This window comes from Tenrec ecaudatus, chromosome 10 (genome assembly GCF_050624435.1).
Source record: "Tenrec ecaudatus isolate mTenEca1 chromosome 10, mTenEca1.hap1, whole genome shotgun sequence".
Lineage (NCBI taxonomy): Eukaryota > Metazoa > Chordata > Mammalia > Afrosoricida > Tenrecidae > Tenrec > Tenrec ecaudatus.
The window spans coordinates 116,303,486-116,325,963 of NC_134539.1; the positions used below are offsets into that span (position 1 = coordinate 116,303,486).

Below are 22,478 nucleotides of genomic sequence, written 5' to 3' on the forward strand. Positions count from 1 at the left end.
GGTGCGACCATCACAAAGCAAGAGACCCGAGAACTAGAAAGGCGAGCCTCACTGAGCCATTTATCCCTTTGCCCTTCAATTAACCCCACATGTGTTTATCGGCCAGGTTGGCACAATCAAATAACAACCTCAGCGACCGTATAGGATAGCAGTGTAGAATGGCTCCTTTGAGTTTCCAAGACTATAACTCTCTACGGAATTCCAAAGCCCCATCTGTCTTCTGTGGAATGGCTGATTACTTTGACCTGCTGACATGCAGTTAGTCACCCAACTCATAACCAGGACACCCCCTGGATTATCCTGGATCTATAGGCAGGCCCAGTCAAATCACGAGGGCCTTCAGAAGTGGGAGCAGGAGGCGGACGAGGAATCAGAGGCTGATGCGACTAGGGACTACAGTGTGGGTGGTGCAGTGTAAGAACTCTGCCTGCCGTCCTTGGCTTTGAAGATGGAGGGAGGGGCCTAGAGTCAGGGACTGTGGGTGGCTTCTAGAGGCTGGAAAAGACAGGGAAACATCTCTGGAACCTCCAGGAGGAATGCAGTCCTGCTCACACCTGGATGTTAGCCCAGTGAGATGCCAGACTTCTAACCCACGGACCTGCAAGACGATAGATACTCGTGTTGTTTTAAACCACTGAGCTTTTGACAATTTGTAACAGCATCCATGGACAAATAAATGCTGGGTTCTTTTCAGCAACTCTGTACTGCTGTCCAGAAGAATCGAAGTCCAGCTCTGTCTATAGTCTGGGGCAACCCCAGTGGAGAGCATGCTGAGGAGGGAGACCCTTGTGGGGACCTGCCCTCCCAGTTGCCTCCCATCGCCAGCTCCTGGTTACAGCTTGGGCAGGAGTGTGTCTGGAGTGATGTGTCCCACTGGGCATGGCAAGTAGACTGTCTGAGAGGGCCTCAGGACATCCCCTGGTCCTGTGTTGCCCCCACCCCACTTTTGCACTGGTGAGATGTGCTCTTCATCTTAAAACCAAGGGGAGGAAGCTGAGAGAGGTGCCGAGTCTCACGTGCAGTTCCGAAGCTCCTGAGAGAGGAAGGCATGAGGCCAGATGTGGGGTTTTTTGCAATGTGTCAGGCTGAACAAATCATTACCTTTTCCTTGTGTGTGTGGGGGGGGGCCAGGCAGGGGAGCTCCATCAGGCGAGACTCCTCACAGGGACAGAACGGAGCTGCCCAGACAGCCCAATGTCCTCGTTAGGCAGGTGAGAGAATCATAGCATGGCCCAGACCTCCTTGTCCCAGCAGGAAGAGCAGGGACCGTACTCTCAGACACACATGAGTTCAAGTCCCAGCTCTGCTCATCACCAGGGGCCTGAGTTGGGCTAGCTATTTTGGTGGTGGTGAGGTCTGGTCTGCTCGCCTGTAAAACGGGGGATGATAAAAGGTACCGAACACAATGGTCTTGAGAATTAAGTGATTGAACATTTGGAAGTCTCCGGTCTCTATTAGATTCCTATTTGCTTCTTGCATGTGTTGGTGCGAGAGAAGTGCTCTCATGCCAAGCTGCTCCAGGGGACAGCCTGCCCTTTCATTCTGTGTGACCCGGTGGCCCTTGTGGACTGTGACTTGGGAGTAGCTCTCCTGGGCCCAGGTCCACTAAGATATGTCTCAATCCTTGTGTTGTTTCCATAAGGTAGCTCACCTGTCTAGTCTCATGCTTCCTGCACCCCTGGCATCCCTGGGCTCAGGAAGCTGTGTGTTTGTTTTGGGAAGAACTGGGAACAGAGAATGGCAGATCCCAGTTTCCTCCAGCTGTGGGACCACCTTCCACTGCCTGTCGGCTGCTGCTGATTCTGGCTCAGCCACCCTGAGGGACAGAGTAGAACTGTCCCTTTGGGGGTTCCAAAACCTGAAGATCTTGGCAAGAGCAGAGAGCCTCACCAGTCTTCCACAGAATGTCTGGAGGGTTCGAACTGCTTACTGTGTCTAGCAGCCCAACTCATAACCCACTGCATCCTCAGGGCGCATGCCCTGGAGTACAGGCTTTGCAAAATGCTTTGGGGGCCCCATCTTTTTTTTTGTGCTAAAGGTCTAGGTTGTAGAAGGCACAGCGAACTGACAAGGAAACTGACCAGCCTCGGACTCAGGCACCGAGCAGTACAGTGCAGCCTTCACACACGTGGCCCTGCAGAGGACACCCCCTTTGGCGGGCACCCCCTGGAGACACCCATGGGTTGTCAACTGGAGTCACGGGGAGTCTAGCGGGCAGTGTGTCTGTTCCTGGGACATGTCTACACTGCACAAAAGCTGCAGCCTGGGCTTGGCTTGCTCCCTTGACTTGGTATCCTGTCTGGTTTCCTGAGGAGGAAAGAGCTCTGCTTAGGAAGTCTGTGGAGTTGGGAGACTGGAGGGGCCCCCCGGTGGGGGCTACATTGCCATGGGCATTAGAGTCTTGCCCCTGAGGTCAACCAAGCCCTGCTGGTGGCCCTGCTGCAAGTAAGCAAGTCCATCCCATGACCTTGGGTTTCCATTGGATACCCGGGGAGAGGGTGGCGGTGGGCAGTGTGGGGGGTCATCTGGGAGAGAACCAGCCAGGGCTTTCTGTCCAAGCACGCATCACAGAAGGCACAGCCACTGTCCACCTCTCTTTGCCAATTGAGGATACCCTCAATTGACTTGCCGATTGAGGAGGAGAGGCCGAAGCTGAGTCATCTGCCCCTACAGAATTATCGCCGTCCCATGAGCACAGGGATCCTGCCTGGACAGACCGCAGGGGTGCTTGAAAGGGCATGGCTACCCAAAGGCACCTCCTGATCTCCTACCCTCGCCCTTCTTTCAGGAGGCATGGGGGGTGGGGTGGGGCAGAGGTAGCCCACAGAGGGAGAAAGCAAAGCTGGCGATGAGGGTGACAGGAGATGGAGTGGAGAGAGGCCTGGTCAGTCAGGGTCATGGTCAGGAGAGTCAGGAAGAAGATGGAAGGAAGGCAAGAGGCATGAATGTTTCCTTCACAGCCTCTGGGTCCAGGCAGTGCCTTTCTGACACGTCCCTGTAGTCCCGGATAGTGCCATCAAACCACACGCATGACCCAGGAGGGGGTGTGAAGTGCATTGACAAGGTGTGCTCCTAAAAATGTGGACTAGAACAAGACATAGAGCGTGCGCCTATGTAGAGATAAAAGTCTTCTCACCAGACTTGTGTTTCCAGTGCCTTCTTACGTACGTGGCTCTCTCTGGAGTCCTCCGGGAAGTTGACCACATTCATCTGCTAACCGAGAGGGTCGGGGCTTGACTCCACTAAGAACTGCCCCAGAAGGGGATCTGCTTTTGAGAAACCAGTGGGAACAAAGTGTCATCCTGCTGACACACACAAACCCAAGCCAGACACGCTGCCACTGAGCCAATTCTGAGCGCAGTAATCCGAGGTTGCCATGAATTGTGACGAACTCAATAGCAAGTGTGGTACTTACATAATCTGGTGTCAATGTGGGACTTGATAGGATTAAGAGTAAAGAGGTGGAGACTAGTCTGTCAATCCAGAGACAGCCAATGAGGCCTCTGTGTGGGCAAGGCCTTCTCCTGAGGATTCTGGGACACCCGGTACCTCCTCCTTGGAGGCGGAGACATTTCTCTCTCTCTCTCTTCACTCCCTTGGAGACTCTACTGACAAGGCTGACTTCCTGCAAGACGTCCCTGAGGAGAAGCCACATGGACCAACCCTGATGCAGCCAGAACCCTGGACCTGGAGAAGCCACGTGGAGACTCCTGCCAGTGCTGAGATGTTTACAACACCATGGAATCCAAAGACTTCCCACCCACTGGCCTGTGATCGTCCTGCATTCAGCGCCATTGCATGTGTTTTGTAAGTCAGGACTTGATAGATTGGTCTTGGACTTATGGGCTAATATCAGATTTATGGACTTGATTTGGACTGCTGGGATGTTTCCTCAATATTTAACTGCTCTTGTGTATAAGCCTCTCTTATTCACTTATGAGTCTTTATGACTTTGTTTCTCTAGTCTTCTACCCAGACTAGCACAGTAAATATAGCTTGTTTTCCTCTTCTGTCTGTCTATCCATCTACCCTCCCTCCCCTCTGCCCCCCCCCCCCCAATCTACCTGTCTGCCTAATCCATCATTGTTGCCCCTGCAGGTGTTGGGGAGAAAGATGTGAGTGAGGGCAGAAGGCAGACAGGACTCAACCATTTCCACAAGACCAGCTTTTAATATGACCGTGATTCGAAGCACGGATAAATAAACGCCGAGGAGGATGGAGAGACAGAATGAAAAAGAAAGCTCCGAACATCGAGACCAGAAATCAGAAATAAAACGGAATAGAATCGACAAACAGAGGGAGCCCCACAAATAGAAAGACTGTTCTGGCTGTTCGTGGGGAGGACACCGCGGGAGCCGTGGGTGGACTTGGGGTGTGTGTGTCTGGCTCAGGCCGTGAGAGACAGCGGCACAGGCGCTGGGGGCGGGCAAGGGTGGGTGCTGGGCACCTTGGGGCGAAAGCTCCTTGGGCCAGCGAGTCGGTGGGGGGGGGCGGGGAGAGGGTGTGTGGGCGGGGCCACGACCACGCCGGGCCCTCCTGGTGAAGAACCTTCACAAAGGACACAAGGACGGGACATTTTAGCGAGTTCTGCGGCTTCTCTCGGGCTTGTGCAGTTTTGATTCCGGCTGGGCCTCCGCGTGACTTCGGGGCTGGCAGTGGGTCCCGCCGGCTGCATGGGGGCCGCAGAGCGAGCGCTGGAAACCACTCAGAGGAGAGTCGTGGACAGAGACAGACGTCGAGGTGGCGCCGTGAGAAGTCTGAGCATGCAAGTGCTTTCTACATCTGGCAGTGAGATGTGATGGTAGGTTGGTTCTCGGCCAGTTCCAGGGGCGGGGTGGGGGGTGGGGGGACGGGTCTCCCCTGGGCAGGCCGCGGTGGCTGAGGGCGCATCATGTCGGACGGACTTGGCTCTAGCGAGGTTTTGGCAGATCGTTTGCTATGTGTGCATAGGGGCTCTTGCTTCTTGCCGTCGGCAGGGGCCATCCCACCTGAGCCTGCTGTCTCCAGGTTGGTTGGGGCCTCCAGGTCTCCGTGCTGGGGGCTGGGTGTGGCCCGAGGGCTGTCAGCAGGCGATCTCCTCCAGGGTGCCCAGGGCCGTCTGCAGGGGCACGTTCACAGTGTGGCTGATGGTTTCAGAGTGGTTTGGCATCGTGTCACAGGTACTCTGGAGGGAGAGGGGAAGTGGCCGCTGTCAATCATGGAGTGGTCACTGGCAGCCCAGCCTAGCCCGGCCCAGACTCCTTAGCAGGGCTCCCCACTGTGGGGTTCCTGGGAGCCACAGAGCTTCTCCTCCAGTCTCCTTCTGCTCTGCGGGGCAGGGGGAGGGGGAGTGTCCAGCACCCTCACCACATACACTGAGGTTCCTCCCAACAACAGGGAGAGAGGCTCCCTGGGGATGGGGGCTTAGCAGCTGCCTTGACCTTGTCTCTTCGAGGTGCCCCTGATGGCGACACTCCTCCATCTGAGTGGTCTTGCCCTTGGTGGCCTCCTGGTGTGGGGGGTAGGGCTGTTTGAGGTAGGGTAGGTGAGGATGTGGTTAGGCGGGGATGGGGAGCACCCCTCACTGATGCTGGATAGGAATTCGAGGGCCCTCCCAGTCAGAACCAGAGCTGGCCAGAGCTGCTGAGCCAAGCAAAGTCCTGGGGCCCCCGCGCAGGGTGGGCTGTGCTGAGAGGGCAGCCGATGGCATACCACAGGCGGTGGTGGCACCAGGCTGGGCTGGGGCGCAGGCGGGTGGAGGGGAGCCAGTGATGTTGACACACTTTGCAGGCAGGAGGGAAGGTGGGTGGGGGAGGGGACGCCACTGCTGGGTACTTCCTCTGACTCTTGGGGCCGGATTGTCTTTAGGGCTCATGGCTGCCCTCCTCAGAGGCACAGAGGATGACGGAGGTGTTCAGGGCAGTGAGGCACCCAGATGTGCGGTTAGGGAGCAGCTGGCTTGGGAGCTGAAGTCAGGCCAGCTGGGCTCACCCCAGACTGGCAGACTGGTGGAGGACCCAGAATCGAAGCGAGGTTTGTCACCTGGGAGATGGGGAGCCAGACAGCGTCTCACACAGAAATAGGGACCCTCCCGGGAGAGGGGGCAGGGACTGATATCCCTGTGGGTTTTCTGCCACCGAAGATGCAATGGACACTCAATCAGTCAGTTCCAACTCATAGCAAGCCTATAGGGCAGGATAGAACCGTCCCTCTGGGCTTCTGGGATGAAAAAATATTTATGGGAGTAGAAAGCCTCATCATTCTCCCGAAGAACGGCTGGTGGTTTTGAACTGCTGGCCTTGTTGTTCGCAGCTCAATGGGTAATGCACTACACTGCCAGGGCTTCTTCCTCTCAGGGCCAGGGACTGATCTGCCTCCCACGGATGAGCGGTGGTAGCTGGTCAGGTATAACCTGAGCCCAAGAGTAGACTGAGCTTGGGAAGGAAATGGGCAGCCGGAAGAGGCAGGAGGATGTGTCCGATTACCCTGGATGCTCTATCTGGCGACAGGAAAGAGAGGCAGAGCTGGGCAGTAGCTTGGGACACTGCAAGTCTAGCTTGGACACCAGCTGGGTGACCTTGACCTCTGCTCCTCAACTGTTTCAAATCCACAATGAAGACGGTAATGGATCTCCCTCCAGGGCAATTGCTGCTGAGGTGAGCTGGGAGAGGGGAAGCTTGCAGCTCCGTGGCTGACCAGGTGTGCCACACCCAGCAGTCATTGTGGATGCTGGTGTTCCGGCCGGGCAAAATGGACACCACCCTCAACTGCTAACTAAGTGGCCCGAGCTCACCCAGAGGTGTCTTGGAAGAAGAGTCTGGCGATCCTGAAAAGTCAACCACTGAGAACCCCGTGGGGCACAGTTCTGCTCTGACACACGTGGGCTCCCCATAAGTTGGCGTTGACCTCACAGTGTCTGGTTCGGGTGATTATCATGGGTCTTACTGCTGCTGCCAACTGCCCAGGGCCCACACCCCACGTCTTCACCCAGAGGGGAGCACCAGAACTTGAAGGAGGAGGCACAGGAGTGGAGAAAGGCGGGGTGAGTTGAGCGGGGAGCCAACAATGAGGGGTACCGGGGAATAGTAAGAGTTCTAAAGTGGACCTCGAGGAGGATGTAGCTTTTCTGGGCATGCTTGGTCAAATTGTATCTGAGAGGAAGTACTGAGAGGTGAGGAACAGGCACGCATAGTAGTGGTGGAGGAGGAAAAACCCCAAACCCTGTGTGTATATATATACACACACACACATACATGAATATGTGTATGTCTATTTTGTATGTATATATATATGTCAGTGCAGCAAGGAAGCAGATGGGCTTTGGGCCTCTACTTAAATCTTGCCTTTGTGCAAGAATGGTTTGTTCTAACAGTGTGGCACTGTGTGATATTCCCCACCCTGACACAATCACTGAAGACAAATGGGTGCATAAGCAAATGTGGTGAAGGAAGCTGATGGTGTCCGTCTATCAAACCCCCTAGTGTCTGGGGTGTTAAAGGCTTGGAGTTAAACAAGTGGCCATCTAACAGGGAAAGCAGCATAACCACATGGAAGAAGCACACTAGGCTGTGTGATCATGAGGTATCGGTGGGAAGAGGTATCAGAAGTTCAAAAACCATGCATCCACTTGATATGAATGGGAGTGGATGTAGTGGAGACCCAAAGTCCACCAGCAAGACAACTGGACAGTCCCTCTTAGAAGGGTCTCATGGCACGGAGGACAAATCCAGGGTGCAGTGTGATACTGATGAACCACCTAACTGTCCTCTAGTTCTTGAAGATTTCTTCCCCTTGCTATCATGGTCCATACGCGACACACCTCATTGGCCGTGTCAGACTTTGTGTATGTTTATTTGTACATTTAAGATCACTCGGTACATGGTAGTCAAGATAGATGACCACTCAGAGATACTGACAGGAGTACGGGCTCCCTGAGGGTACGGGAAGGGAGGGGGTGGCGGGAGCAAGGGAGGGAGGGGAGAGTTGATAGCATTGATGATCACATAGCCCCACCTAAAGGGACTGAACAACAGCACTATACGGGAAGGGATATAGTGGAATGAGTAAGATGCGTCAATAAAAATATTATTCAGGAAAACAAATGAATTTGAAGGAGGCCTGTTAGAGTAGTGGTTTGGTGGCTGCTATCCACAAAGGCAGCAGTTTGAGACCACCAGCATCTCCACGGGAGAAAGAGGCGGCTTTCTACTTCCGGGATGAGTTACAGGTTGGAAACCCACAGGGGCATTCTATCTACTCTGCCCCAGAGGGCTGTGATGAGCCGGAAAGGACTCGGTGGCGGCAGTGAGTTTTTGAGTTTTGAGTGGAGTAGACATTGAGAGATCCCCACTCATCCTCCCACGGCCATGAGCTGAGGGGGTGGCTATTGGCCTGGAGAAGCTGGCCTGGCCCAGGCGGCACTGCCCTTGGAGGCCTCTCCCTGGTGTCAGCTGCAGTTGTGGGCACTCAACTGCTTCTGGGGTGAGTCTCAGAGAGGGGCCCAAGGCTCAGTTGAGGGGTCCCGGGACTAGGAAGCTCAGAGATGCTGCATGCTACACACAGTAGTTCCTCAAGATGTATCCCCCCGCCCTAGCCCCAGAATCTGGTTTCCCAAGGCTTGTCCCGGCCAGGGGAGTGAACCGACCCAGCTTCCCTTACCATGTTCTCATCGTGGCTCCCTTCGTCCTCCTCTTTGCCAAGCAGGTCTAATAGCTTCTCTTTGATCAGCTGCAAGGAAGAAGGGCCAGGTTGGTCCGGCAATGAGAATGATGTGAAGGTAGAAGGGCTTCCCTCTACTCGGCTCCACAGGGGACCTACAGCGGCAGCACCTGCCCAGGAAGTGGCAGGACAAAGCCTGCCACAGTCCAGCCCAGCGGGCAGCTCCAGGAGCCCATCTCCCCAGTGGGATTTGCTGCAGGAGGTGCATTTGGAAGAGCCTCTCTTGCAGTGAGGGTAGATTTTTCTTGGGGGTGGGGAGTGCTTGCAGCTCAGCTTTCTGTCTTTCTGAGGTCGGGGCCAGGGCACCAGATTGCCCATTCATTTTCTAGACCAGGCAACCCCCAGCTCACGAGGCCAGGGACTTTCACCAAGATTAATAGGCAGAGCTGGGCATGGCCTGGGCCTGGGACCTGGCATGCATTTGGGGAGTGCTGTCGACATGCCGAGAGGGGGTGGGTAGGTGGGACTGAGAGGACTAGGGTGCAGAGCCCTGATGGCCAACGCATCTCGCAGCATTTTGACTACGAGCAACCCTCTCTGAGAAGCTTCCATTCCTCACTCAGGTGGGTCTGGGGAACTTCATAGGGGAGGGGGGCACTTAGGAATTCTGGAGCTCCTGCCTATATCAGGGATGCATATTGGGGTGCACACCCCCAAACCAGCTAGGGAACCGGAGGTCCCCAAGCAAGTGCTAAGATCAGGCCAGAGCCTGGGGACCCCACCCAGAGTTTGTGTTTCCTGGTGCGGGTTAGTCTCCCCTCAGCAGTGCTTATAAGGGGTCCAGTCTGGCCCCCGCAGAGTGGTCTGGGAGCTCACCCCTCTGAGTGGGTGTCACGGGGAGAAGCAGCTGGGCAGGGTGGTCAGCACCAAGCACTCTCCATGCCAGAAGGCCCTGCCTGCATTTGGAAGCCTGTTCAGTGCTTGCCCCAGCTGCCTCTTGGGGGAGATATGGCCTTGACTGTAGCAATCCCAGTAACGAGAGGCCACCAGCGGGCCCTGGCGGTCTTCTCTCTCAGGATGGAGCGGAGGGCTGGAAATGCCTCTTCCCTGAACCTGGTTGTCCCACAGAAGACACTGTGCAAATGAAGGGTCCCCCAGAGCACACGTGTGTGTGTGCATGTATATGTTTGATATGTGTTTTTGTACCTGGGGTATGTGTGGTGTGTGTGTGTACATGTGGTGTGTGCCTTGTTTTTATATATGTGGTATGTGTGGCTATGCATACAGTACATATGTGCAAGTATGCATGCTATGTGCAGATGCATGAATTCATGTGGCATGTGCGGGCATGTGGTATGTGCATGTATGTATGATATATGATGTGTGTAAGTGCGTGCTTGTGTGTGCACCTGGGGTGTATGCATGCATGTGTGGCATGTGGTATGTGTAGTTGTGCATGTGCACACAGCTACACCATCTGTGTAGCAAGCCATGGGGGTAGGGAGCTTGGAGTTGGTCGAAGCACAAGGCCCCTGAGAGCAGGTCTGGGGATTGGCTTCTCTTCCACCTGCCCTCAGACCTGAGACCCTCCCTACGTGACTGGTGTCGGTGGGCAGGCAGGGAACGAGGCTGTGACGGCAAGGGGTGGCAGCTTCCCCCGGCTTTGTCCCCGCGTGCAGTCCCATGTCTTACCTCATAAATATAATCAAAGAGCTCTAGTATTGTGAGGATACTAGCACCAATAAACAGTCCCATCTGACCCCCAATGTCACCTGCGGAGAGAGGGGGAGACCAAAGACTCAGTTTCACTCACACCGCTTCTGGGAAGGGGCCTCCCCAGCGCCAGGAAAGCCAGACCTTCTGCACGATCACCTCTCCCAGCACCCCGGTCCCGCACCCCCTACCATGGCACCTGGAGTCTGTGCCAAGGCCTCAAACAGAACCCCCTCCCCCAGCCCCTGCCATGGCACAGGCCTGGGCTGTTGAGTTTCCAGCACCCCAGCAAGGGCAGGTACTGGCAGGGCTCAGGGAGACCTCATGCCCCACTTGTTCCATTCCACAGGGAAGCTGGGTGCCTGCTTAGGGTGGCACTGCAGGCTGACAGCAGAGAGGGAGGACCGCATCTGGTCCCCGGAGCCCCGCCCCCAAAGGTAAATGCTCCAGATGGCCTTATTCCGGAGCAGAGGTTCTTACCTGGGAGGTTCTAGATTGCTATGCCTCAAGTTTCTGAGACTGCACTTCAGGTTTCCCCGCCCCCACAGCCCCGCCCTGGAGCATCAGAGCCTCCTGGGTGGCCGGATCAGTGTGCGTGCTGAGTCCCTTAACTCACTGCTGTGGAGTCCACTGCAACACACAGTTGGACATTGCAGAGCTGCCCCTTCGAGTTCCCCAAGCGGCATCTTGACAGGGTTGACTGCCGAATCGTTCTCCTACAGAGTGACCTCCTATCCTGTGTTACCCTCTATGTCACCGGGCCCCCTTGGACCTGCCTGAGGCCTACAGCATCAGAAGCTCTGGAAATCAGAATTTTCCAGCTTCTCAGTTTGGGTTTTAGGATCGCCAGAAGCTGAGAACCACTCTCTTGGGGGCAGGAACTGTGGAGGGGTGCTGAGAGCTGGACACCCCAAGACTGCACCCTGGCTCTGTTGTTGGATCCTCAAAGAAGTCTCTGTCCCTCAAATGCTAAACAGGCTCCTGCCCAGAGGCAGTGGGTGGACAGCAGAGGGCTCTGGGACATCATGTCTGGGGCTTGGCCAATGGACTTGGGGGTCTTAGATAAGCCCTCACCTTCTCAGGAACTTCACCTTCAGCTGAGCCTTGGTGGGAGGATGGGGGCGGTTGGAGTTGGTGAATGGTGGAGTCCTTCTTAGCTCTAGTCTCTAAAACAGCTAGCTCCAGATGGGCTGGGGAGGTGGGTGGCAGTAGGAGGCCTTTGTGCGTCAGATTCCATGGTGACCTCTTGGCCTGAGAACTTTGTGAATGGCTGCCCTGCCCTGCTCCTCCCTGGGCATGCCTGGGTGGGACCACCACCCACATACTCCAGGTAAACAATGGAAATGGAGGGGAAGGGGGATAAATGGTTGCCTTCCCTTCTCCACTGACCTCCACTGTCTTTAGCAGAGGCTTAGCGGGGAGCATGCATGTGTGTGTGTGTGTGTGTGTGTCGGGGGTGAATCTGTGTGTCATGGGGCTATGTTGGCGTGCTGTGTGCCTGGGTGTGTGTGCAGTGGCAGACAGCGTGTCTGATGGTGGATGTGGTCTCCCTGGAGGTGAGTTGCACTTCGTGTGTCTAAGTGTGGGTGTGTGGAAGGAGGTGGGTATGGTGGGTGAACAGGTGGGGGCAGGCATGGTGTATATGGGGTGCCTGCATGTAATTCGTGTGTCAGTGGGCAGGTGGGTAGTAGTGTGCGTGCACATGTGTCTATAATTATGTACTTGGCATGTGCAATGTGGGTGGCTCTGTGTCTCCACGGGAGCGGGGCTCTGCAGGTTTAGTGCATGTGTGGCTGGGCGGGGGTGGGGCGTCATGTCTGTAGACGGAGTGTTCTGGTGGGGATTTGGGGAGGTGAGGCCAGGGAAGGGCCTGACTGGGCCTGTCGGCCAGGGGCTCGCAGCGGCGAACTCTGCACAGAGGTACAGAGCGCAGCATCATTTTCTCAGCAGGTGATTCTGAGTGGGAATGAGATGCCTGGAACAGGCTCAAGCTCATATTGGATGCGGAGATCAGCTGTCCTTCTTGTAAGACTGAGAGCTCAGGCCTCCGACATCTGGGTGTGCTCAAGTGTGCCCGAGAGTGTGTGACTGCGAGCCTATGTGGGAGGAAACACATGGTGTGTGTGTGTGTGTGTGTGTGTGTGTGAGAGAGAGAGAGAGAGAGAGAGAGAGAGAGAGAGAGAGAGAGAGAGAGAGAGAGAGAGAGAGAGAGACTGTGAGCCAGCCACCAGGGTACAGGGCTATGTCTCCGGTGCATGGTCTCAGTCGGGGGCTCCAAGGAAAGTTTTTTGGCTCAGTCTCTGTCCACCGTGACCTTGAATGATAGTCATACCACTTAGCTGGGACTGAGCTGTGGCCCCGACCTCCCCGGTTCCTCTTTCCTTCAGGTCTGACATGGGCATGGCTGAGCAGTCATATATGCACAGTGCCTGAGATCCCGGGATGCTGGAATGCCGGGAGGGGGCCTGTTAATCCTGGGGTTCCCACTCTGTCCTGCACACCCCTGGAGTTGGAGCGCGTTGCAAACACCCCCAGGTGTTTACACCTAGCCGGGGAAGGACAGCCCTGCTTGTGTGTTTGACCAAGGACTCTCGATCAGTGGGCATCTGTTGCCTGGTGACCTCCCGGCGGACAGCAGCTGCCCCCCTTCCAGAAACCCAAGACTCTGTTCCACCTCGAGGGCAGAAGATCCAGATCACGGAGTCCCAGCGGCAGGGCGGGAAAGGTTCCGAGAGAGCTTTAATTCCTGCTGCTCCTTGCAGGAACTGAAGGCTCGGGTGGGGAACGGGCCAGCTGAGAAGCCCCCCGAGGAAGAGCGATGAAGCTTCCCCCCCCTCAGATGCATCGCCTTGGAAACCCACAGGAGCGGCTCCACTCTGTCCTCTGATGCCACTCACTATGAACCCGAACCGACTCCGTGCTTGATGGCAGTCGATTGTCTCAAATATTGGGGTTAGATCCCAGGCTCCCTGACTTTTGGCTAGAGTCTGAGACTGATCCCTCACCCAGTGGCTCTCCCCACCCCAGGACAGGAGGAGTTCCAAGAAAGAGGGAGTAATTAGGAAATGACCAGGCTGCTGGTCTGCTCCGGGGGCTTATACCTGCTATCTGCTTGTCCCCGACCCATGCGCCTTCCCTTCCTCTGTCCCCCAACCCCCTGCCCCCATGAGGCATGGAAATGCTGGCCAAAGACATCCCAACTTACCAAGTAAGGCAGCAACTTCATACGCCTTCTTCTGTTCGATTGTCTCATAATTGAGAGCTTCAAAAAATATATCCAGAACAAGGATATTCTCCCTGCAGAGAGCATATGCAGAAACATAAATGGCTAGAACCTTTGGGCTGCCATGGGGGTCTTCTCCCAGTGTGCCCCCAGGGCCAGAGAAACGGAGGCCCAGGGGGAGGGAAACCCCCGGCGAGAGGAGAGCTGGTCCGGGGCTGAGCTGGGCTTTGAAGCCGTGAGTCCTGACACCCAGCTCAGGCCTTCTAGACAGCTGTCACCTGTCCGTCCCCTTTGCCCTTTATTTCTACCTCTGTCTCAGGAATCCTGCTTGAACTTCACATCTTTGAGCCCCAAAGGGCCTGCCTTGCTCCCTAGCATGAAGGTGGGCTCTTGAGCTAAGCCAGAGTGCCTGTCCTGGCTGCTCCTGGCACCCCAAATACCCACTGAGATTTATAACAACACTTCTCAGAGCAGGGGGTCCTTCCCTGCCATTGCTAAGCCAGCTGCCAGAGCCAGGGAGGGCTCTCAGGGAGCAGAGCCATCTCTGAGGGGGGTTTATGGAAGATACCCTCTCCACCCCTTCCAGTCTTGCTCCTCCAGGCGGGGGGCGGGGGGGGGCTGTGATGAGCCATGGCGGTCTGCACAACACCCGTGAAGCAGCAGGCCTGGTGCCTCCAGCTTCCTAGCGTCCGGGATGCTCCTCACAGCACCCTTGCTCGGTGCTTTCGGCTCTCAAGCCGGGGAGCCAAAGCTGTCCTTCCAAGGTGGGGATTGGGGAGGTTGCTCTCGGAAGCACCCTCAGTGGTTTGGGGAGAGGGGAGCAAAGCCCTTCCACTTGCAGGGCTCACAGGGCTGCCATTCAAAGTCCCACCAAAGTCCCTGGCAAGCTTCCAGTTAGCTCAGCCACCTCTGTCCCCGCCTTGTTCTAATGTGTCCACTTCATTCAGCTCGCCCTTTGGAATTCTCTGGCCTTGTCCTGTTCTGGTTCACTGTGCTGAGCTTCCGCCCAGGACACCCTCTCTTCCCTTCTTCCAATCACCTATGACTCCGTTAATGCCCACTACCTGGAGCGAAGAGGGCACTGGTGAGCCAATGGAAGGGTTCTCCCCTGCCATGGGGAAATGCTGGAGCACCTGCTGGTGCCAGGCTTGGTCCTAAGTGCTCAGAATACAAAGACCCAAATGAGAGACACAGCTTGTTGCCTGGTGGGGAGGCTGGCAAACAAGCCCCTCCCATGTGGCCACCACCCAGCTGTCAGGGGAGGCTATTGAGCTACTAAGATGTTAAACAGGTTTCCGTGCAGCTGCCAGTGTGAGGCAGACTAGGAAGAAAGGCCTGGCGATTTGCTTCTGAAAGCCAGCCGCTGAGAATCCAACAAATCACACTATGGTCAGATCTACCATGGATCCTGGGGATGGTCAGGGGCATGCAGCCGTTTGAACCCATGTGCACATGGTTCCTGTGAGTTAGGGACAACGCAGAGAAGAGCACATCATCCTGCTGAGCCCTGCCCTGCGCCATTGCCCCCACCCTGCCTGCATCTACCCCTTTCTCCCTGTGCTTCTCCAAACCATTTCTCCCCTCCCCCCCCCCCACCATGCCCCCTGAGCTCACGAGATATATTTCTCAGATTTGTTAAATTTCTTCTCCAGGTACTTGGCTGACGTCTTGCTGGGGATCTTCACCATGGACAGCTCTTTGTTGTAGCGGGTCAGGTTGCAGGGGGTCCTGCAGAGACAGTAATTACTGTCCTTCTCAGCCAGCAGACCTGGAGGGAGAGGGAGTGGGGCTTAGTGAGGTGAGGGCCCAGAGGAGTGGTGAGGAGGGGCTGGCCCAGGGCGAAACTGGCTGGGAAGACTGAGAGAGGACACCAACTGGGGGTTGACTGCCCAGGAGGAGGCGAGCCCCTGAAATGCTGCTGCTCCAGGCTACTCAACTGTTGAGATGCCCCCACTTTCAGAGACTAGGCTCCATAGAAGCACCCCCACCTCTCACCCCTTCCCGGACCCTTCTCCACCCTCCACCTTTTTGCCTGAAGGGTTCAATACTTTTCCTTCTGAGATCCACTCATAGCTGAAGTCTACCTCCTCTGTTTGGTTAAGACCTGGGCTTACCAAAAATAAATAAATAAAATACAACGAAAACTCCCTGCCATTGAATCAATTCGGACACATAGCAACCCTCTAGGACAGAGTAGAACTGCCTCCGTGGGCTTCTGAGACTGTAACTCTCTTCGGGAGCAAAAAGCCTCATCTTTCACCCTCAGAGCAGCTGGTGGTTTTGAACTGCTGATCTTGTTAGCAGCCCAAATATCCCTACCACAACCCCTTTCTTTCCTCTCTTCTAATTAGGAAGAGCAATTTAAATCACACCTTTTCTCCCTCCTCCCCCTTTTCTTCTCAGGGTCTCTGGCGGCCTTAGTCTCTTTTCTGATCGAGAGCCCGGATCTCTGTCAACAGCGGAAGCCACCCCTCTTCTTGGTCAGGTCCCCCCTGGAGGAGGCTGGACCTGAAGTCAGACATGTCCCACGTGGCTCCTGCAGGTGCAGGTGCAGAATACGGATCCACAAGTCTCAGGCCTCTCTCAGTGTGTCTTGCTTGTCAACCATTGCGTGGGTCTGGAGAGATGTCGGATGTGTAGTGGGACTCGCTTTAGGGGTGCAGCTTTTCATGAGCTCTTCTCCCCCCACAGCTCTCCAGGGATGGGCCCTCCAGGAGTTATCCCAGCCTGCAACTCCCCACCAGGGCAGCAAAGGCAGGGGAGGGACAGGCACAGTGTTCTATTTGCAGACTGGCCTTCCCTTTCCTGGGCTAAAGGGATGTGGCACAGGCAGGGCCTCTCTGGAGTGGCCACACCTCCTGCTGTGAGCAGCACCGGGTTGTCCAGCTTCCTCTGTGCCCGCTTCACTCCGCATGGTCCACTCTTTCTTGACCCCCGAGCGTCCTCAGCTCCCTCTCCTTTGCCATCCCCACCCCCACATCCCCTTTCTCTCCCTGTTCCTCTCCGTGTCCCTGCCGCACCTCCACTCTGTGCACTCCCTCCCCTCCCCCATGGTTCCGTGGTGAGACTCACCCAAGGCCGGCTCTGCGCACTCCTTGTGCTGCTCAGGGGTACAGAAAGGGGCATCCCCTGCAAAGAAGAAAGACCAGCGAAAGGGACTTAGGCAGCATCCTGGCTGCCCATCATACCTCCCCTCCTTGGGCTTGAAGAAGTGAGTGGGTCCCAGTCCCTGGGAGCAATGGCAGTCTGCCAGGGGCCATCACAGCGGGGGGGGGGGGGCATTGATCAGAATTGTCCAGGAGGAAGGACTTGGGGACAGAAGAGCACTAGATCCCGGGTCAGGAGCATTGCTTCGGACTCAGCGTTGCCTTGCATTTGCTCTGTGACCCTGGGCAAGTTGTTCATCTCCCAAGCAGTGGTGTTAACAGCACCTGCCTGGCTAATCTCTCCCAGATGGCTGGAGAGGCCCAACGACTTCCTTCCTGCAGGTGAGGCCGTCTTGATCACTCAAGCTCAGAGGTGACCTACTGGGCATGCCCACTCCCCTGAGCCTGCACAGGTCCTCTTCACGCCTTAAATATCTGCTGAGCCAGGACAGCAGAGCTCGTCAGTGATGGAGGAGGGAGGGGTTGGAACCGATCAGTTTGCTCCAAGGTGGGCTCTCCCCACCACGTCCGTCTACTGGAGGCGAGGGACGATGGCTTTGTAAGCGCCCGTGCCATTTTGCCCACAGGTCCACATTTGTAGCTGAGATGCAGTAGTGTTTCGTAGGTAGAAGCATCAAAACCTCGACTCTCTTTTCCAAGCGCTAAGCTTAAAGTCCGCCGCAATGGCATTCCTTTCCCATGTCCCCCCAACACTTTTATGGAGCAGAAGAGCTAGTAGGCTTTCTCCTTTCCGGTAATAACAATTTGCCGAGGTTTCCCTTTTTGCTCTGCCTTCTAGGAAGCTCCGAAGCAATGTCGGCGACCAATCACACTCATTTTAGAAGGGAAAGGAGTTGCTGGTTCCTGATGGACTCTAGCCATGAGGGTGTTCAGTACAGTTTGGTGGTGATAGCAGAAGCACTGGTAAATGAACTAATGTCCATTATGAGGATTTAGTTAGTAAACTCAAGCAAGGTGTGATATGACATGAAATATACCCCACCCATCCCCACTGCCATCAAGTCCACCCCGACTTAAAGTGACCCTATAAGTCACCATGCAACTGCTCCACGGGGCTTCGGAGGCTGTACATCTTTGTAGCAACAGAGTCTCATCTTTCAGAAACACAGTAAAAACCATTGGATAGAAAAGTAACGCTTCAGCACAGAGCAGGGGCTCAGTCAACACAGTTTTGGGCCACTTCTCCAAACAACACAACCGCCTCTGATGTTCGCTGCTCACGAAGCATTGTTACATCTTAGCCTGGTTTTATCCTCGCAACAACTAATGGAAGGAGCCCCGGTGGCGTAGTGGTTACACATTGGTTACACACTGCTAACTCTCAGGTCAGCAGTTGGATACCAGCAGCCGCTCCTCCTCAGGAGAAAAGAGGGCCTTCTATCCCATAAAGAGTTACAGCCTTGGGAACACAGAACCGTAGTATTACCCTGTCCTTTGGGGTCACTCTGAGGCAACATCAACTCGCTGGCAGTGAGTCAGTGAACAGAGAGGTTGAGTGACTTTTGCCAGGACACACAGTGAGGGGAGGAACCTGAATTAGAAGCTAAGGCCTCTGCCTGCTAGCTGCCCTCCCACGCTCCAATTCTTCCTACCCAGACGAGCTCCCGCTCTGTGCTTCTGCTTCTGACACGCCAACTGCTCTGACGAGGGTGGCTACGTGTATGAATAGTCTAACAACACGTATTAATAGTCTAACAACAGAACTGCATGTACGGGCACATGTATGTGCTGACGGATGAACTTCTGCCTCATTTGAAAGAGTGTGAGGCGTTTGGAGGCAAATAACAGCAAACAACTGAACAAGAGCATCAAACATCTGGATGCTGGAACCTGAGCCGCATGAGCAGGAGCGGCTCACCTTCACCTCTGGATGCAGACATCAGGACCGAGAGCAGCCAGCAGGTGGCAAACGGCCCGAAGCCCGGGAGGAAACATTTCCCCGCCCTGTGGCTGCTCCTGGGTGCCAGGATGCTGCCTGGGGGCTGGACTGCGTGCTTCCCTGTCCTCCCCCTGCTTTCCTCGGTTAACCAGTTGCTGTGGGGCTGACGCCGACCTGGCAACCCCATGAGTGTCCGAGTGGAATTGCGTTCCGGAGGGTTTGCGATGGCTGACTCTGCGGAAGGAGCTTGCCAGCCTTTCTTCCAAGTGCCTCTGGGTGGATTTGAACCCTTATCCTTTTGGTCAGCAGCAGAGGGACATTAACCATTTGTACCACCCAGGGGCTCATGAATGCGTAAGCACCAACTAAGGGAGCCTTCCTGGAACAGCAGTCCTCTGGCCTCTAATGGTGTGAGGAAGTACGTTCTGCTAGGCTGAGCAGTGCACTATGAACCAAAAGGTGAGCGGTTCGATCCCATCCAGTGAAGACAAGCCGATGATCTGCTTCCTTAAGAGCAGAGCCGAGACAACCCTCAGGAGTAGTTCTCCCCAACACAGGGGGGCACCCTGGGTGGGCATCAATGGCATTTTCTTTCAATGCAAAGAAGGGCCCAGGTGGTCCCCAGCAGAGCCCCCCGCCCCCATCTCCCCTCCATGCACCGACCTGGCATGTGGACCATACGGCAGTTGCAGTTCTCCACGATGTAGCGAGTCTCACAGTCAATCCGACAGGCGGTGATGCTGTAAACAGGAAAGAAGTCGAGCCCCATCTCCGAGGAGCGGCACTCACCCCATGGTGGGGGCAGGTATGTGAGCTGCAAGACAGGAGGGAGGGGGCAGAGGTCAGCCCTGGGGGCTCTTGGCTCAGCCGTAGCAACAGACTCCAGGTCTTGTTCAGTTACTTATTCAGTCCACGAACAAGTGCTGGTCATAGCGCATGCCAATGTCGCGCCATAGCCTGACCTGTGTCTACTTCAAAACTGGTTTTCCTGCCGCTACTGGATCCAAAGCCATCCTACACAAATGCACGGCCACCAGCAACCTGTGAGTGCCACCTTGTTTGGATACGGGAGCTCTGCAGCTGCAGTCAAGCCAAGACGAGGCCGATGCTGGATTAGGGTGAGCCCTAAACCTGATATGACAGGTGTCCTTGTAAGAAGGAAGACATCTGGCTACAGAGACACCCAAGGGGAAAGCCACGTGAGTGTGGAGGTCAAGGGCCCGTGGGGATGGTCAGCAGTCACCGGCAGGCAGCAGAGCAGCATGGGACTGATTCTTCCCGACCGGGCCCTGAAGAAACCATCCTTGCCTTCAGGTATGTCGCCCCCAGGACTGTGAATGGCTGCATCTCTGGTCTTCTTACTCACCCAGCTTGTGGGGCTTCGCTATGGCAACCAAGGAAGCCAGCGCCCTGCTTTATCATGGTCAAACCCAAACCGGTCCCCCTTGAGGGGATTCTGACTCATAGCAAGTTCATGGGTGTCAGGGCTGGACTGGGCACCAATGACAGCTCTCTGAAGCAGATCACCAAGCGTGTCTCGGGGGACACGAATTTCCAGACTCATGAAGGCTGTGGCCCTCACAGAGCTTCTACCTGACCCCATCTTGACTGGGAACCCAGAGTCTCGACACTGGCTTAATTGCTACAAGTCTCCTCTGAGGAACAGGTCCCCAATCCCTGTTTACTGATGAGAAGACGGAGCACAGAGACATGAGGTGCTACGTTCAGGCCCCATACAGCGTGCTCGGCCCAGCTGGCTGATGGACCTTGGGGTCCCTGACCCCCTAGTGTGTGCTTGTCACATAGTCTAACATTGCCTCCAGGGGGCAAGAGGCTTGGTAGGTGGGGTGGGGCAGTGGAAGTTCAACTCAGAGGGTGAAAAGACGAGACACTCAGGAGGGCTTTTCAGAGTGTTTTTTTCTGGTTTCACTACCAGAAGCATTTGCTTCACGGCCCCATTTCCCGTGTGTTGCATTAATAAGCGGAGGCCTTTCTCAGCTATTTCCTGTACGGCTTCCGACCAGTCATCACGCTTCTCTGGGCTTTACCTTCCCCATCTAGAGACTACATAGGGGAGGGGGAGATTCCCTTCAAGGTCCGCTCAAGCCACTCGAAACCCACTGCCCTCCGACTCCCAGTGACCCCACAGGACAGAGCAGAGATGCTCCTTTGGGGTTCCGGCACTGTAAGTCCTTATGGGAGCAGAAAGCCTCAGCTTTCTCACTTGGAGCTACTGGTGGGTTCGAACTGCAGACCATATGGTTAGTAGCCTAACATGTAACACACTGAGCCACCAGGGTTCCTTTCAAGCCCTCCGAACTCACTGCCATCCAGTTGATTCTGACTCATCGAGGCCCTGGAGGCCAGGGTAGAACTGCCTTTGTGAGTTTCTGAGACGGGACTCCTTTACAGGGGTAGAAAGCTCCGCCTTTCTCCTCCAAGGCCAGTAAAGAGGCAGTAATCTCTGATTTTGAATGGAATGGGCCCTCAATACTGTTCAATAGTGGAACCATACAAAGCTGGATTTCAGAGGGGCCCGTACGGCCTGCCTTTAGATAAGGGCTGGGGTCAAATATGGTATAATTTAACTTGAGCAGGGGGAGGGTCTTGGCTCTTTCTCGTCTATTAAAAAGGACTCCCGGAGTGGGCAGGCCATGGATATGAACTGGTGGAACTCTGGCCATAGGCGAGGGAGATGGTCCTTCCAGGGCTAGCCACCACTCCTTTCCTGCTGGGGTCATGATTCAGACCCCCCCCCCACACACACACCCCTGCCCCCTGTGACTGTGACCAGCTTGTTGGTTTCATCAGTTTCCTGACACCTCTCGTACAAGAGCAGCTGAGAATCACAGCATGGGTAGCACTGACTCTTGCTTACCAATGAGCGTCTGAGATGGGTTGGAAGATTTGTTGATCCTGGGCAAGCACAGCCTCAGGGGGACCCCGAAGCAGAGCCTTCAAAGATCTGAAGAGCTGTCTCAGGGAGGAGGAATGAGATTTGTTTCCCGGCATCCCGAGGGAAAGAGAGGTACAGGCCTGACAGTAACCGGTAAAGTGGGATGGAGGTAACAGTTTTGGATGCTGCGGGCACTGTACGAGGCACGTGATCAGCATTCCCTTAGTTAACCCGGAAGGACCCTCAGCGGGGCGGTGGGTTACGCCGTGGGCTGCTAACTGCAAGGTCAGGGGTTGGAGCCCACCGGGCGCTCTGTGGAAGAAAGCTGAGTCTGCTCCTGGAAAGAGCTGCAGGCTCGGAAACCCACAGGGCCCCCTCCACCCTGCCCTAGGGGGCTGCTCTGAGTCAGCACGGGCTCTGTGACCCGAGTGCGAGCAGTACTCTTTAACCCTATCGAGGAATAAATCCTGTGTCAACAGGAGGAAGACCTGTATATCTCACTCATATGATTCAATAAGGCCGTATTAGCAGTGGGTTCTCCATCACCAGGGAGGCTCAAGCCCAGGCTCCACCACCCCTTGACTAGGATTCAAATCCAAACCCAACTCGCTGCCCTCAGGTCGAGTCTGACCCACAGCCTAGGTCTTGGGTGTCCAGTTGGATGAGACAGATAATGTCTAGGATCCCTTAAACCCCAGAAAGCCTACGGTTCTAAACTGAGAAGTAATGGCGGTGGAAGGAACCACACAGACCCTTGAACTCTGCTGTGTGCTTTCAGGTGGGCGACAGAGCTCTCCCACACCACACCACTGCTCCTCACCTGACGACAGGAAATTAGTAAATCCAGCGCCCAACACACAGTAGGTGCCTACGAAGCCTTAGCTTCACCCCCTCCTCCTAACAAATTCTTTCCTGATCTCTCTCCTTTCATTCACTCAAACCAATAGCCCAGCGTCACTTCTC

At 55.4% G+C, this 22,478-nt stretch overlaps 1 protein-coding gene across 2 annotated transcripts in view; it reads right to left on the reverse strand.

Moving 5' to 3' along the window:
* Positions 1 to 5,062: 5,062 nt before the first annotated feature.
* ASIC2 (acid sensing ion channel subunit 2) overlaps positions 5,063 to 22,478 on the reverse strand; it is a 1,177,580-nt gene continuing 1,160,164 nt past the window's right edge. For both annotated transcript variants that reach the window (XM_075559255.1, XM_075559254.1), the window contains exons 4-10: positions 19,283 to 19,433; positions 16,646 to 16,702; positions 15,188 to 15,341; positions 13,556 to 13,647; positions 10,330 to 10,409; positions 8,638 to 8,706; positions 5,063 to 5,164 (exon numbers count right to left, since the gene is read on the reverse strand). In XM_075559255.1, coding sequence (XP_075415370.1) covers positions 5,063 to 5,164; positions 8,638 to 8,706; positions 10,330 to 10,409; positions 13,556 to 13,647; positions 15,188 to 15,341; positions 16,646 to 16,702; positions 19,283 to 19,433 — 705 coding nt within the window. The remainder of the gene's footprint in view (positions 5,165 to 8,637; positions 8,707 to 10,329; positions 10,410 to 13,555; positions 13,648 to 15,187; positions 15,342 to 16,645; positions 16,703 to 19,282; positions 19,434 to 22,478) is intronic.